Source organism: Schistocerca cancellata, chromosome 4 (genome assembly GCF_023864275.1).
Source record: "Schistocerca cancellata isolate TAMUIC-IGC-003103 chromosome 4, iqSchCanc2.1, whole genome shotgun sequence".
Classification (NCBI taxonomy): Eukaryota; Metazoa; Arthropoda; class Insecta; order Orthoptera; family Acrididae; genus Schistocerca; species Schistocerca cancellata.
This window is the reverse complement of record NC_064629.1, coordinates 203,858,552-203,876,327: the sequence shown is the minus strand read 5'-3', so window position 1 is coordinate 203,876,327 and position 17,776 is coordinate 203,858,552. Positions and strand designations below refer to the sequence as shown.

The 17,776-nt window shown below is 41.0% G+C and overlaps 1 protein-coding gene across 7 annotated transcripts in view; it reads left to right on the top strand.

Annotated features, from left to right (window-relative positions):
• LOC126183483 (nuclear factor 1 X-type) overlaps nt 1-17,776 on the top strand; it is a 580,732-nt gene that overhangs the window by 323,479 nt on the left and 239,477 nt on the right. For 5 of the 7 annotated variants that reach the window (XM_049925507.1, XM_049925508.1, XM_049925506.1 and 2 more), the window contains exon 5: nt 16,247-16,306. The exons of the other annotated variants lie outside the window; for them this stretch is intronic. In XM_049925507.1, coding sequence (XP_049781464.1) covers nt 16,247-16,306 — 60 coding nt within the window. The remainder of the gene's footprint in view (nt 1-16,246; nt 16,307-17,776) is intronic. 7 annotated transcript variants of the gene reach the window in all.

Below are 17,776 nucleotides of genomic sequence, written 5' to 3'. Positions count from 1 at the left end.
GATGGATCGGATCTTATCTTCCGAATAGCCCTCGGAATAACGTCGCCATAGTCACGTTTCCGCATTTTCCGCACTCACTTTGTAAAGACACGAATATCACACCAATCCTTTGCCTAAACGTCGGTGCTTATATACCCGGGTCGCAGTCGCGCTATGTTGCATACATACTGCATCAACGTCCTCAAACGGAAACTTTTTGATCACCCCTCATATTATGTGAGGGCATATTGGTATAAATGGCACTTATCCATCCACACCACTCCAATGATTGTGGATTTAGAAAAATATCTTAAATAGATCTAACGGGTAAGAGAAAAATCTCACAAACAGTGATCTTTCACTAGTTGTAAGCATTGTGAACGAACTTCTTTGATGACCTCCAAAAATAAAGATCTTTGATGTAGAAATGGGAACAATGTAAGGTGAATAAACAGATGATTTTGCAGACAGCAACAGCATTGTATTCTTTTACCCAGAGAGCGCAATCATATACACAGACGAACAAAAATCGCAATATCAAGTATGAGAAGTACGAGATAAACGAAACTTGGTAGGCTGTTTCCACATCTGAAAGATGAAGTCTGTCCAAATTTCGCGCCAGACGCATAAGATTGGCGCGAGTAGCGCAACTGTGAGGATGTAAATAAGGTTTGCTTTAAATACGCGTTGTGACGGTCGTGGGTGTTAGTCGGGTCTTAGAGAAGACAAATAGGAAGAGAAGGACCACAACACACTTAACAAGAAACAGGAGGGAAAACTGCAAAGTGTCATGTTAAGATTCTAAAAACAATTGGGAAAGAAGAAAGCTGCATCGAAGATCCAGCGGTGTAAGCCTTTGAGATCGGACGTAGTGCGTTCATGCTGGTCAAGAATGAGTTTCAGACGACCAAGACGCCATTATCAGCAGCTCACAGAGTTCGAACCAAGTCGTGTAATCGGGCTACGAGGAGCTGGATGTTCCTTCTGTGATATTGTAGAAAGACTTGGCAGGAATGCAGCCAGTGTACATTAGTGTTGCCAGTGCTGATCGCAAGAAGACCGGGCTCCCGACGGCCATGTGGCACTACTGAGAGTGAAGGCCGTCGTGTTTGGCGCATGGCTGTGGCGCATCGCACTGCATCTACAGCAGCAATTCGAGCAGCAGTTGCCACCACGAATTGTTACAAATCAGTTACTTCAAGGACAGATCCTAGCGAGACGCCCTGTAGCGTGCGTTCTACTGACCGCAAACGACTGCCGTTTGCGACTTCAGTGAGAGCTCATTGGAGGGCGAGGTAGAGCTGGTTCTGCCTCGGTGCCAGTAATGGCCATGTGTTGGTTAGCAGGTGGTCAGACGAGCCCTTGCAAGCAACCTGTCTGCGAGCTAGACATACTGGACCTCCACCTGGAGTTATGGTCTGGGGTGCGAATTCGTATGGCAGCACGAGCACTCTCGTGGTTTTCTCACGCACCTTCAATCCAAATTTGTACGTCAGTCTGGTGATTCGACCTATTGTGCTGCCACTCACGAGCAGCATTACAGAGGGTGTTTTCCAATAGGATAACGCTCGCCCACACATCACTGTTGTAACGCAACATGTTCTACAGAATGTTGACATGTTTCCTTGGCCAGATGGATCACCAGATTTGTCTCTAATCGAACATATATGAGACATCATCGGACGACAACCCGAGAGTCATCCACAACCAGCATTAACCGCTCCTCTATCGACAGAATGCAACAGGCATGGAACTTCATCCCACAAGCTGACATCGAGCACCTGTACAACACAATACATGCACGTTTGCGGGCTTACATTCAAAATTCTGGCTGTTACACTGGTTATTCATGCACTAGCATTTCACATTTGTTATGGTTTTTCTCGCACTTACACTGTCCTGTAAACTTGCAATGTTAATCACTTAAATGTGTTACCTAGACAAATATTCTCCCAAAAACTCATTACTGTAAATTCTTTATTTCTTGGTGTTGCGATTTTATTTTCCATTAGTGTACTTACGTCGTCACAGATAACAGTTTTGAAACGAGACGCGCTGACGTGGAACTCTACTACCTCGTCAACTGTTGCGATACTATTCGTATCTGAGAAGCAGAACAAATTATTTAAAATTGGTCTGGCCGTGAAAGTGGAACTAAATCAGAAATTAAGCAAAAGAGCGAGACATTGTGACACTTGCGAAAGTAAGGGGCGCGACGCACGGGTACGCAGTGCCTCCGTACCGGTTCTCTCAGCTGACTCTTAAGGAGGCTGCCTCAGCGAGCCACGTTTTATAGTTCGACGGTCCACAGGGCGTTTCACAACACGAGCAGTCGCGGTTCATGGATGTTAAACAATCCTCCAAATAGGACTGACACTCTAACAAAGATTCGCTGATGAGCCAAAACATGATGGCCCTGTCCTCAGCGCGACACTGCATACGGCCAGGTACCGCTACCGACACGTGACACACTAAGAAAACTACACTGAGGGAAAAAAATCCCAACACCAAGAAATAATTAATGTAGAGTAATCAATTATCAGGAATACATTAGTCTAGGTAACATATTTAGCTGATTTACGTTGCAAGGTCGCAGGTAATGTAAGTGTGAATAAAAGGCATTGCAGTTGTGAAATGCTGCCGAATGTCAGTTTGTGGGACGGAGTTCCATGCCTGTTGTACTTGATCGGTCAATACAGCGACGGTTAATGCTGGTTGTGGATGACGCTTGAGTTGTCGTCCGATGATGCCCCATACGTGCAAGATTGGAGACAGATCTGGTGATAGACAGACCAAGGCAAACATGTCGACACTGTGTAGAACATGATGGGTAACAACAGAGGCTCGTGGGCTAGCGTTATCCTGTTGGTAGACACCCCCTGGAATACTATTAATGAATAGCAGCACAACAGGTCGTATCACCGACTGACGTATACATTTGCAGCCAGGGTGCAAGGGATAACCACGAGAGTGCTCCAGCTCTCATACGAAATCGCATCCCAGACCGAAACTCCGGCTATAGTTCCGCTTTGTCTAGACCGCAAACAGGTTGGTGGGCTCCTTCTCAGAAGCAATCGGCCATCGCTGACACCGAGGCAGAACCAGCTTTCATCAAAAAACACAACATACCTCTACCCTGCCCTCCAATGAGCTGGTTTGGGATCGGTGGAATGCACGTTACAGGGCGTCTGACTCGTAGCTGTCCGCGAAGTAACCGATTTGTAACGGTTCGTTGTGCACTGTGGTGCCAACTGCTGCTCGAATTGCTGCTGCAGACGCTGTATGATGGTCTACAGTCATAGGCCGAACACGGCGATCTTCCCTCTCGGTAGCGCCGCGTGGCCGTTCGGAACCTGGTCTTACTGCGACCATATCTTCCTGTAACCACGGCTGCCAGCAATAGTGTACAGTAGCTACATTTCTGCCAAATCTTTCTGCAACATCGCAGAATGAACATCCAGCTTCTCTTAGCTCTATTGCATGACCTCGTTCAAACTCAGTGAGCTGTTGGGCGTCTTAAAGGCACTTCTGACTAACATAAACTCACTACGTCCAAGCTCAAAGGTTAACGCGTTTGACCGTTACAGCACTTATTTAAATCAAACTTGATTTGCATCGCGTAATTTGATTTGACGTCATCTTTCAGACGTAGAAATGCGCTTACCAACTGTTGTCTCACGTAACTCCTTCTTAGTATTGAGATTTTTTTTCTGTCAGTGTATATAAGCCGAGGGGAGACGTATGAGGAATCTTTCTTACGGTGGTACTTGCCTCAAATCAGGAAATTCACTGATACAAGCGACTTTGACAAAGGGAGGATTGTTATGGTCCGATCCTTGAAAACGACCATCTCATCAACGCCGCAATTGCTCGGGTGTTCGTGTACTTCTGTCTTGAACATCTATGGAGAGCGGTTGAATAACGGTGAAACCACGAAAGGCGACAAGGTGTTGGACGTCGTGCCTCATCAGAGAAGGTTTAGTTCGGAGGCTTGACCGCTCTGTAAAGTACAATAGAGGCAGATCTGATGATAGAGTACAGCAGTGGTTCGGGCGTGTTTCAGAGGACACCGTTCGCTGCATACTGCTGGAGATGAGGATCCCCATCAGACGATCCCTATGTGTTCCCATGTTGACGTAACGTCATCGTCAATTACGACTGCAGTGGGCGAGGAGTCATAGCGACTGGATCCTTTCTGAATGGAGAAGTGTCGCTTGGTCTGGTGAATAACGTTTCTTGTTACAACAGGTCGATGGTCGTGTCCGGATACGTCGTCATTTAGGCAAAGTGCTCCTCGAAACACGTACCGTTTCACGAACTTAGTTTGGTGGGAGCAGAATTATGCTCTGGGGGACTTTCACCTGGGCTCTCATGGAACCTGTGATAGTAATCGAAGGCACCATGAAAGTTGTGGACTACGTGAAAATGATATTTGACCACTTCATGCTTGGTATCTTCCCCGACGGTGCCGGCATCCTCCAGCAAGATAACTGTCTGTGACTCAAGCCAAGAATTCTGCTTGCTGGTTTGACGAGCATGATGTGAACTCAGTTTGATGTGTGGCCCAGCAAATTCGTCTGACCTGACCCTAACGGAAAATATCTGGAACGCTATCGCACGCCATCTCCGTGTCCACAAACCACCGTCCCGTAATTCATGGAAACCGAGTGACCTTTGTGTAGACATCTGGTGCATATCTATGGAGTGAGCTAATCTACTGCGCATGGTCTCAAAATCAAACTGGTTAGTCACATGACTTTGGGGCGACGCTGCTTGTCTACAATTTGCAGTTATAGCGAAACTTGAATATTACACGTATTAGCCATGTTTTATATACGTTGCTGCACGTTTGGGTTTTAGTAACGGCTATGATTCAGTATTGTCGTTGCTACGGATGTAAGGAGGAGTATGTGAAAGCAGGACCAATTACTTTTCATAGGTATGTACAAAAAATGTATAATTGTAGGCATCATATTAGTATGAGGAACTTTGTATGGTTTATACGATGAAAACTATCAAGACACAGTATTATAAAGTCTTGCATTGTAGAGATAATTTCTACGATTTTATGGCTATGTGTTTACGAGATAAGTGCTGGATAAATTTGCAAGTGTGTTTGAGTAAACTGCCAGTCAGTGTATATATATTGGTGCTATGTTCATATGCAGATAAAATTTACACATGACAGTCTGATTAATTTCCTTACGTTTATGCTGGTTCTCAAACCACTGTGTATTTCTAACTACTTCTGCATGAGACAGCTTCCCATACAGTGTTACTGTAACGTAATCAATTAGAACAGATTCCACGATTTGATTCAGTGCAATAGAAAACCTAAAAAGAAGTTGACTGTCACTTCTTTTATTCCTACAAGATTCGAGCATGGGTCCTCGAATTGACGCGGCTTGAAAACCGAGAACGTTTTATTCATGTCTTCGAACAACTAGAACGTTATTGAGCATTAATGATTGCTCTTGGAGCAAAGAAGCATAGACGCATATTCCCTGTCATCATCGCAAATGTAATGCCGCAATGGTACAAACTTCTTTCAAAAATACTTCTTCCACATGTACCGTTGCGCAACGAATCGTCGCTTCAAGACAAGCCGAAGATGTTCCAACACCATACTGACTGTGGTTACTCAGATGTTGCTACCACTTTTAAAATCAGTTCATTACACCACAGTTGGATTCGAGCATGTAGTGGGATTCGTCAGATGTTTTGACTGACCATACGTCGCTACATATGAAATGGCTGCATGCTGTTAATGTAATTCGCTGTTGTTTATAATGGTATCAAAATGAGAAACCTAGTATTTTAATCAGAAAGAGTCTCACTGTAAAACTAAAATCTAAGTCATTTCGAATGACCTTCTTGCACAATTTAATTTTCCTTTCTCAAACTAAAAGCCACGCAACTCAGTTTACATACCATGGACAAAATGTCCTTCTAGCACAAAATCGCCTCCCACTCACGGAATATAGCGTTATTCGTACTATATAACTGGATGTGAGAACCTTCACATATAGTGGAATTTGCGTAGATGCCAATGACACCTGACGGACTGACATCGCTCGCCATCTAGGAAATTACTCTGTCATCAACATGTTGTTATTACTGCCCTGTTCCCAAAAATAAATGACCACCTTCACATTCCCAGCACACAGCTGAAGCTTTCCTTTAAATCTCATTAAATCTACATGGTATTTTCACTGTTCTAATATTGGACTGCATCACTGAAAGACAAAATATTCCTTACAGTCAAGCGATTAAAATCCATATCATATCTAACAATCGGGTGGGATTAAAACAACACTGAAATACAAATTTTTCTTTGTTTCCTCATTCACTTAACTGTCAGAACTCTATAGCAAAACTGAAAACTTAGCATGTTATACCGGTTTCAAATGATATATTTTGCACCTTCATTAAAAAAAAATTCAAGGGAAAGAGCCGCCAGAGTAACATTTTTATATTACTGTGAGCAACACATACACTATGTGATCAAAAGTATCCGGACACTCCCAAAAACATACGTTTTTCATATTAGGTGCATTGTGCTGCGACCTGCTGCCAGGTACTCCATATCAGCGACCTCAGTAGTCATTAGGCATTGTGAGAGAGCAGAATGGGGCACTCCGCGGAACTCACGGATTTCGAACGTGGTCAGGTGATTCGGTGTCATTTGTGTCATACGTCTATACGCGAGATTTCCACACTCCTAAACCTCCCTAGGTCCACTGTTTCTGATGTGACAGTGAAGTGGAAACGTGAAGGGACACGAACTGCACAAAAGCGTACGGGCCGACCTCGTCTGTTGACTGGCAGAGACCGCCAACAGCTGAAGAGGGTCGTCATTTGTAATAGGCAGAAATCTATCCAGAGCCCCACAGAGGAATTCCAACCTGCATCAGGATCCACTGCAAGTACTATGACAGTTAGGCGGAAGGTGAGAGAACTTGGATTTCATAGTCACTAACCTAACCTAACCTAACCTAACCTAACCTAACCCTTGGTGTAAGGAGCGTAAACACTGGACGATTGAACAGTGGAAAAACGTTGTATGGAGTGAAGAATCACGGTACACAATGTGACGATCCTATGGCAGGGTGTGGGTATGGCGAATGCCCGGTGAACATCATCTGCCAGCGTGTGTAGTGCCAACAATAAAATTCGGAGGCGGTAGTGTTTTGGTACTTTCGTGTTTTTCATGGAGGGGGCTTGCATCTCTTGTTGTTTTGCGTTGCACTATCACAGCACAGGCCCGCACTGATGTTTTAAGTACCTTCTTACTTCCCACTATTGAAGAGCAATTCGGGGCTGGAGATTGCATCTTTCAACACGATCGAGCACCTAAACCCTGTAATGGACTGACCTGCATGGAATCCTGACCTGAATCCTATAGAAGACCTTTGAGATGTTTGGAAAGCCAACTTCGTGCCAGACCTCACCGACCGACATCAGTACCTCTCCTCAGTGCAGCATTCCGTGTAGAATGGGCTGCCATTCCCCAAGAAACCTTCCAGCACCTTACTGAACGTATGCCTGCGAGAGTGGAAGCTGTCATCAAGGCTAAGGGTGGGCCAACACAATACTGAATTCCAGCATTACCGATGAAGGGCGCCACGAACTTGTAAGTTATTTTCAGCCAGGTGTCCGGATACCTTCGATCACATAGTGTAAGTTTCTCATCACAGGAAGTAATAACAATTTCACGTCGTCACTTGCTAATAAGTATTTTTAGTATCACTTGTTAATTACCTTGCAATTTTAGATAATTTTTTTGCGTTACGATTTTGTATGTATTCATCATTTCGTAACAAGTCATAGGAGTGAAGGAACACTCTAACAAAGCATAGCTGCAGAACAGCTTTCGTGTCAAGCGGAGTTTGTACTTTCAGATGATAAATGTTGTTTGTAATGGCTTCAGCAAATTTTTATAAGACCACTCAGTTGGTGACATTTTTACAATGATGTTGTTTCACATGTTTTAGGTCCGCCAACTGCTTGACATCTATAGGTGACGGATAGTCCATACTTAATTACAGAGCTATTCCATGTAACAGTCGAAGCATTGAAACTGCACTATGTAATCGCCAATTTTAGGTCTAGAATATATAAAAGCATGTCACTCTACCTACATTTGTGGTTACTTTTAATTACGATCAAGTGTGACTAGCATAAACTGCTCTATGAAATTTTCAGAGACTAAGAATTCGTATCAGATTGATATATACCATGTCAAACATTACAGCTGAGATGGTAACAACTGCGCGGGTAATTGTTCCTTTGTAGGCTTTAACTTATAGTTAACTGCGAGGACATTTCAAATAGTACACCATCGGCACTTGCTTACGACGGAGGATACAGTCAAAATTATAATGAAGTTAACTGCATATACTGATGACCTACCGGAATCTACATGAAGCTGAACTTGGTGAACTGAGAAATATTGCTTTTATGTGGGGCTAGAGGAAAGGAGACCCACTAAAGCCAACAAAGAATTCTGATGACTTAAGCACTCTTTCTGAAAATTCTGGTGACTTCAACACTTGAAACAATAATGATCCTCTTCCAAACGATACTGAATAGCTGAATTTAAATTTGGAAATCTGTGGTGCTGAGTTCATCGGTCCCTAAGCTTACGCACTACTTAATCTAACTTAACTTAGGCTAAGGACAACACACACCCCCATGCCCGAGTGAAGATTCGAACCTCCGACGGGGGGAGCCGCGCGAACCGTGACAAGGCGTGGCTACCTCGCGCGGCTCTGAAATTAACATTTGTTATTTATTTTATATGTAAATTCTGGTTCCATGCTTTGTTTCATTTGGGGTTGGATGCATAGCTTCCTCCGCTAATAATTTCCTACAAGAAGGTAGCTGGAAACTGGCTCGCATTCTTTGGATTGGAACTGATAAATTAGACAGTCTGCTTGACTGACCTTGCTTCATCAGCAACATATAGCAGATGGAGTGTGGGTAATATTTTGTTCGCTGCATCAACAAGCAGTGTCAGCTTTAATTACATACAAATCTCGGCGTTTGGGATACAGATGATACTTTTGATGACCATCTCTAGGGCTAACTTATAATATTCCGCATACTTTCCAAAACACTAATACAATTTAGGATATCGCATGTAATAAATAAAAACAATGGGTCACAGAAGGAGGGAACGGTGGTACGTAAAACGTTCGCGTAAGCAGCAGAACTGCAGAATAAGTCAGTCATTTTATTTTTACGGAGAAACCTACTAGGAAATTTCTTCATTATGAACGTTTCAGTAGGGGCAACATTACCGAAGAAAGTAAACAGACGAATGTCATTAAAATCCTAGATCTTAGAAATCAACACCGGGGCTTCCTTGGATCAAAATGATAAATGGGTGCTTGTATTGAATGACTTTTATACCGCTCATAGTTGAATAAAAAAATTTAAAGAACATGAATTCGTAATAACAACACAATTACAAATAAGCCCTTTAAATAAAGAAAATAATGCTGGAATTAGATTGTTTCTTCCGAAAGACTGAAATGAAAGAAGCCACAACTCTCATTCAGCCATGTACAAAAAAAAAATGGTTCAAATGGCTCTGAGCACTATGGGACTTAACATCTATGGTCATCAGTCCCCTAGAACTTAGAACTGCTTAAACCTAACTAACCTAAGGACATCACACAACACCCAGTCATCACGAGGCAGAGAAGCCATGTACAGATTATTGGTTATTCTGCATGAATTAACAACGAACTTATTGCTCTGTTTGGCGAGGTGGATGCATGAATACTAATGTACAACTTATTGTTGCGGAACTGAGTTATGAGATGAAAGTAAAATGGATTACCTGACCAACGCTTTATCAAAAAAGGTCTGCAGTACAAGTCTCAGTTTGCACCTCTTTACATATGTTTCAAATGTCGACAGCAGACTCAGTTCAAAATGGCAGTACGAAAAACAACGTTCATCTGCCACACGTGTATCGTCGATCAGTGCACAGAGATAACAATTAGCATTCCGTCCCTGGTAGTTTCGACAATTTCGTATTACACCCGTTGAAAGTTAGAATTTTCTACATTTCTTCTCTGTGAATGTATGGTCCTTGTCTCGGTAGACGAGCTCGCTAACACACGTTAGTTTAGTGGTGCCCGATCTGCAGACGGCCGATTGTAGAAGATATGCTCATTTGACCGGCAGGGAGAAAAACGTGGTGCTGTGCCTGTCCTGATTACAAAACTGAGCGCTAGATTTCTATTCTAATTTTCAAAACTCGCCGCAGTTTTTAATGAAGTGAAGGCATATGAGGTTGTTGATGGCAATGCGATAGCCGGATGGAAAAGTTAACTTCAACGTCCTCCTCGGTGCTGTTTGAGTGGAGCAGGCTACGTATCGGCACCCTGATTTCAAACTCCACTATTTATTTACTTCTATAGTCACAAGTACCAAAACAAACGACACACTAGAACGTACAAGCATCCACTACAGCCACCTGCGAGGCACAGATTCACACGTGAAGCACTATAATGAGAAAAGAAGAGAAACTCCACAAACACCAATGAAATTGGGGCATGACTATTGTCTTTAAATTATTGACTGGCTAAAAATGTATGGTACCTTTTGCTTGACAGTTTCTCAACATGTTATGTTGCCTCATTAAACTCAGAGTTCCTACAAAAGGCTTCTACAATTAATGGAACTGGTTCCTTTGGCTACATGATTGGATATGTCCTTTCAGCCTAACGTAGACCACAGACATCATAAAGAGACAGACGAATCAAACTTATCAAATCCTCAAAGCTTGTTCTGTCGCAGGCATCGTATTCATTAGTCACCATTCTCTCCAGTTCGTATTCGGGCAGACTTATTTATGAAGGGATAAAATCTACAGAGCAAACATAAGCAAAAGTGACTAATTGCTCGCTCGAACGTTAAATATTGCTACCTTCAGAAAAGGACACACAGCCACACGTAGCATTGCGAAGTAATTTACAAAATTCATTGGGGTTTGTGGTAAACAATCTTAAATTTTTGTAGATGAAGTTTTCCGGACTCTTTTTGAATCAATAAATGCATCGAAAAATCAATTTGTGTATCTAACCTTTTCTTAAAAATTTTTATGGGTGTCATTTGTACAGCTGTTGCTCTGTACTTACCGACAAGACGAAACAGGTTTAATGAACTTACTCGAGGAAAATTTTCCGTACAAACACATAATAAAATGTGTACTGTTCGTCTTCGAGCACCTGTACAGCTTCATTATCTGTTATAAGCGCCAGTTGCCATATTATGGCAACCGTGAAGATAGACATCGCTTTAGTACATGTAACCGCGGTGTGTTTTCCAAATCTTTTTGAAAATAATTACAGACGGCGAGATAGGGAGCTGCATAGTGGATCCATAACTCTGCCTCTCTCGTGCCGTGCACGGGCTGCAGAGGTTGGCGAGAGGAACGCGAGAATATAAAGGCCAGTTGTAGCTGAGACCAGGCGCGTGTCATTCTGAAGGATATCTGGTTGGGAGACTCGTTCTAAACGAAATGCGCATACATTACGTCTGTTAACTGATGCATAAATATTGTGTGCGTTTATTATTCGTTCTTAAAACTTTTATTAATGTTACTTTATTAATTTGATTGTAAATTACTAACAATGTTGGGCGGACAACGAATTATCAAAGGGGGATCGGAGTGCAATATACAGCCACACTAAAGCTGATCGCTGTTCGCGGGTATTATTTCACGAAAATAATCTGCGCCGTTGTTTGACGTTTAATGCTTCGGGAACCGTACAAGTGTAATTAGGTGGTGCAGATAAGACAACTCTTTCTATGGCACAGGAGCACGATAAATCAGTCAGAGAAATTGATGTACGTTCCACATGGAAAGGAATGACTAACACTTTTGTTGTTAAATAATGTGACTGCAGGTTGCCACCCGAAAAGAACAAACTACTTTGCCTTCACATCTTCAAAATGTAGTTTGTACTGTCTTGAGAGTACCTATACTGTGGCTCATATATGTAGACTTCGCACTGGTTACACGTCTGATGAAGGAAGGAGTATGTTTAAATTGTTTCTGCAGCAACATTTTTCTCCCTTACACCTTTACCTACACAGGTTTCGACACCTTTCTGCCATCACCAACGGGCTCTTAGTTTATCTGATGTCTGAAAAATCAAACATAGATTTGAAAAATAGCAATTATTATGTGCTTGAAAAACATAACTGTCGTTTTTAAATTTGTTTTTAAATTTTCAGACATGAAACACTGTCATTATGGAATGTAAACTCAGAAAACACGTATAGGTGAACGTGTAATTTCCTATTATTGGAAAAACCATTGGCTTTCCCTCCAGTGATTAATTCTGCAAACATCGATGTTAGAGAACAACACAACTCAAAGGGGGATCATAGCTCATGGAGGCAGAGTTGAAGGCGCTTATTTAATTGCAAGTTAAGGATACTGCTCAGACACTTTTATTTTGTACAGGAACTTCAGTTCTATTGCGGAGATACGGTACTGCTTCAGTCTGACTGCAAAGAAACTGGCCATTGCCAGGGTTAAATGAACTGCTCTGGCAATAGCCTAAAGCTGTTAAGGGAAACCATGAAATTTCTAAATCGGGATGGCGCGTTACGACTTGAATGTGGCTCAGGCCGAGGTGACTAATCACTGTTAGCACAAGCACTTTAGCCTAATAGAGAAAAGATTGATAATGTGTTTTTGTCGACCTACCATTGTGACAACTGTTTGCAGGAATAGCTTTATTTTATGATACTTGACAGACTGATACAGCGAGATCCATGCCTACTACACACCGTAGGCTTCTGTAATTTCTTCGTTTGTGTGTCAAATCGTTTCACGCGAATGCTGGAATGGTTTCTTAAAAGACCATGGACGGTTTATACCTCTCGTCAGTATCACTCCTACAGACCTTTTAGACCACAGGCAGCGTTCTGTATAAAGTGACGCCATCGTTAATACGATGAAGTCTAACCTTCCTTAAAATTACTTGATTTAAAAGTCCTTCCATTCCTTTCTCCTTCCTATTACGACCTGGTGCATTTACGGAAATTGAGCAGTGCATCGTCTGAAGCATCCTGACCATTGTTAGGTACCGATCTCCTTTCTTATTGTAACTATTGCATTACGAAAAACTGACAATGACAGTTGATTTCATCTTAGAAAACTAAAAGTAAAACAGATCTTGGTGGGGCAGTGATAAACCATTATATTCCGGAAGACTGAGATTTAAATCTTTGTCCGACCGTACGATTTACTTTTCCCGTGGTATCCCTAAATTACTTCAAGTAAACCAATTCCTTCCATACCTCCTTCCCATATTTTTCAGAAACTTGCCTCAAGCAGTTTAGAATGTTATTTCTCATGTGACTTCAAAAATTGTGAAGCAATGGTACATAATTCTTAATTAGTTTCAAAATCGTATGGTGAAAACGCTGCCCTTAATAATGTGTAGAGGATAAGAACACGTAGAGGAATTCAAATTAGAGCAGGCTACAGAATGACGAAATTTTGCTGATACATCCGAATGGGCCATTCGTCCTACAGAATTTCGCCCATATCCTAGAGTATAAATCGAGGAGAGCGTATATTATAGCAAATGTTATGCTTCAAGACTATTTACGTTGCGTTAGATGTGCAAGAAATCCAGTTTATTTGAGCATTCGGATGATGTTTGGAACTTCTTGTCCTTTCCCTCAGCAGTTTGTCATGTGTCATTATGGCTCTTCCAGATTTTTTTTTTAATTCTGACTTTTAGATGCCTCTAAAATAACTGGCTTAGGGTTTTTAACTGTTTTTTTTACTACTAACCTATAACAAAATTGAGTCTCCATAATTACATGACATTTAACCGTTTTGGACAGCTCAGTGATTCGGACGATAACGACAGATTGCAATCTTGGACAAATTTCGACAGCCCACTAACCAAATGAGCATATTAAACAGAACTTCTCGTTAGCGTTTCTACTACGATGACTCTCCATTAATTAACTGTTCAAAGATTCGAGCTCTGCCGGTGACTTTAACTTTTTTGGTTCTTTAGATGAGGTCCTTTCTTATCCACCTGCAGTGGCTACTCGCAGTGCCTCAGAGACTGCTAACGTCTAGAGAGGTCTAGAAAAGCACGGGAGTAATTCAAGGCAAGCAACATAACTCCACTAATCCCCAGTCAAGAGAGGTGATGCAACTGATAAGGCACAGGAATAACATGTAGAAGGAAGGTGGTTCAAGCTCCGCTACGATTATCACGATTTAGTTTGGCGAATGCCAGATGCTTCTTTAATGACGAAGTGATCATGTACTTTGAAAAATATTTTATGTAAAACAAACATCATTTCTCAGTTTTCAGGTTAAACAGATGCTAGATTAATTCTTCATGAATCGCTTACTGTAATATCTAGACAAGTACGATGAAGTCGTTAGAGACGGAAGTATCTGAACAGAGGCTTCAGTTTAATGATAAGTACTCAAAGTACAGAAGCAACTTTATAATTAATACTTTGCATTAAGAACTACATTAATAACAAGAAAGCCGGCCGGAGTGGCCGAGCGGTTCTAGGCGCTACAGCCTGGAACCGCGCGACCGCTACGGTCGCAGGTTCGAATCCTGCCTCGGGCATGGATGTGTGTGATGTCCTTAGGTTAGTTAGGTGTAATTAGTTCTAAGTTCTAGGCGACTGATGACCTCAGAAGTTAAGTCGCATAGTGCTCAGAGCCAGCCAATAACAAGAAAAACATCTCAAAAATAACATAATTAATCTGTAGAAACAGTTACTATTTCTTTGAAATCAGTACTGTGACTATATTTTCAGTAAAATACCACTGAACGTTGGATTACTCAAAAGGCAGGTTGATACAAGTTGTTGTCATATTCTTCTCTAAAAACAAAGCTTGCGTCTTTGTAAATCAGCCGAATGCCCGTTTCAGATTTTCTTTATAAATTCATTTAGCTTCCGCCACTCTTAAAAAAACTATATTTCAGTAGTTTTAAAAAATCCTTATGTCCAGTAAATTCTTCACTTATTCTGTCCCTTTAGTATTTGGTCCAATGCCTTCACTTATTCTGTCCCTTTAGTATTTGGTCCAATGCTCGCCTTCGCCATGTGGAAAGGCCATTTAGGTTTCAGAACAGTCCAGTGCTGAAACACAAAAAATAAGAACATAATACAATCAATGAAGGAAGATGTGTAATAAATGTAGGAATATTTCAGAAGTCTTCTGTCATAAACAGAGCGTGAAAGAAAAAAGCCAGATGAGGATGAAAAAATGATTGTTCACTGTAAATAGTTTCAAACGGATGTGATTAGTAACAATGCCTGAAATATGTATTTTTACACTTACTGTCTGTAATTTGGCTTAGAAACAGAGCAAGCTGTTTCTGCATAACGGAGACGTACTCGGCTATTTCTTGGTTAGAGAATTTAATAATCTGATTCAAACTGAGATATTCTAAGACTGGCACGTACTACTAGATTTCAGTAGTTACTATAATTTTAAAATTATTATTCGGGTGTCAGATTTATGTCGTTCCATGATTTTCAAGATTTACGACCTCTCTTTGCCATGAGCGCTTTGAGCCAAGTTGTTGATAAGATCGCTGCGCTAGTTTTGATTCTAGCTCGCCACATGCGCCTGGCTCTGTGAGAATGACTCGTACCGCAGTAACGCTAGTGCTGAATATAAAAATATATCATTTTAAAATACGAGACCCTCAGCCACACCTTTCGCAAAATTTATACCTGGTCATGTTAACTGTGCCACAAGCTTATTTCGTTATTAATTACAGAGTGACGCTACAGATTATACCTGCATGCACTGTTGTAGTACCCTATGAAATGTTGCATGTAAGTACATAAATAAGTACGATTACAACAGAACGAAATCATACAAGAAAAGATATTCCTTCAGTCATGATGTTCTTTTAATCACAGTTAATTTTACAAGGCAAAAAGAATTTACCAGATGGACTAAAACGTTTTATATGTTCATGCACTTGAAATCGTAAAACAAAAACTGGAAGTGAGATATTAAAGCCTTGTTGCTAACATAAGGAAAATGAAAAATAAAAAAACACACTTTTTTGGCTCTGGCTATAAAATTCGACAGCTATTAGTAATGTATATTGATCACGTTCAGAATTCCCCGAATCACCAAGTAAACTTGATTGTAAATAAGTCCTTTCCTCATAGGTACATTCCCATAAAGAAAGAGTTCCTCATTTCCTTACATGTATGTCTTGTCTTTCAGAAATCTTGAGTGGCTTATGCGATAACAATAATGACAAAGATGACGACAGAGGAATGAAAGGTAAGTTTCTAACTGTAGGTTTCTATTTTTATCGCATATTAAATCAAAAGAGCCGCTTTCAAATTTCTGCTAATAACATACTTACAAGTAATTTCCATGTAGTTACAGTGAAATGTATGTAGCAGTCATTTATAACAGTAACGATTTAGGTCACATTACAAAATTGACCATTATTTTATTTTAAAACTCCCTCATGGCAACTATAAGTACTAGAATTTTTCACTATAGTTTCCATTCGAAAGCAAGGACCATCGTATGCACATTCATATGCTATAAGTAAATAGTGTTTACTGCAATTTTAAGAGCTATGTTATATTCGCTGTAGCTATTCATGGTTCACCAAGGGACTGAAGAATGCGTCTTTGCAAACTTCATTAACACAGTTGATCAGTATTTGAACTTGCCGAGAAATTGTGTTGCAGTTACAAATAGTCGGTCTTAATGAAGAATTATCTACCAGCAAAAATCGAGGTGCTTTATTTGCTCCAACCGACAAACCAGAAAGTCAGTTCATTCCCTGCATCGCAGTGTGCCAAAGAGTTAATTCAGCAAAAAGCAAAATTTCTACTTTATTCCAAGAGTGGCAAGTATACAGACAAGTTACAAATAAAATACGGATCGACTAAAAATACAGTAAACGTTAAACACTTAAATAAGTGCTCAAAACAATATATATTTTAGTCTTAATTGCTTCTCGTCAGTGTAATAAATTATGTGCTTTTTCAAGAAAACAATGTTCGACGTAGTGACATGCATAGCAACAGCTTTCATTGCTACAAACCTCCTATAATTCCTCGCCACAACAAATTATGCAGTACCTTTCATTCAGTAAGGCGGCTGACAGAAAAGTCTCTGCAGCAAAAGCTGTAATATTATCACTCGTATTTAATTTGCTACGCGAAGATCTGCATGCGCTTGTGTATCTACAGATAACTGCAATTGTTACTGTCACATTTGTGCTCAGAAGTAACACTCGAAAAGACCAAGTGTGATACTGTAGTCCAGTTATCTGTTCAGACACGTGACGAGTCACATCGGTAAGGAACTGGAAAAAACAGGAAAACGAGACTAACAGTAGTGAGCTGTTGTTACAACCGGGAGAGAAACGCAGTCCGTCCCCTCCATGTTAAATTTACTGTTTCCTTCTGCGGAATTAAAGTCACCTCACCGCTAAGTTGTAAAGACCCTGTTTCTATGACGCAAAAATAATTAGAAATGTATGTAAACAACTTCATACGTGTGCCCTCCTCACGTAATTTTTAGACAAGTTACAAATTCATAGTATTCAGAAATATAGAAGACGATAAGCCTGAAATTTCTCAGTAAAGAGCGCAGTATGCACTTACGTTTGTGAAAAATGCGACACGACGATGGATGTGTATGACTGTTCAAACGTTCAAATGCATGTGAATTCCTAAGGGACCAGACTGCTGAGGTCATCGGTCCCTAGACTTACACACTACTTAAACT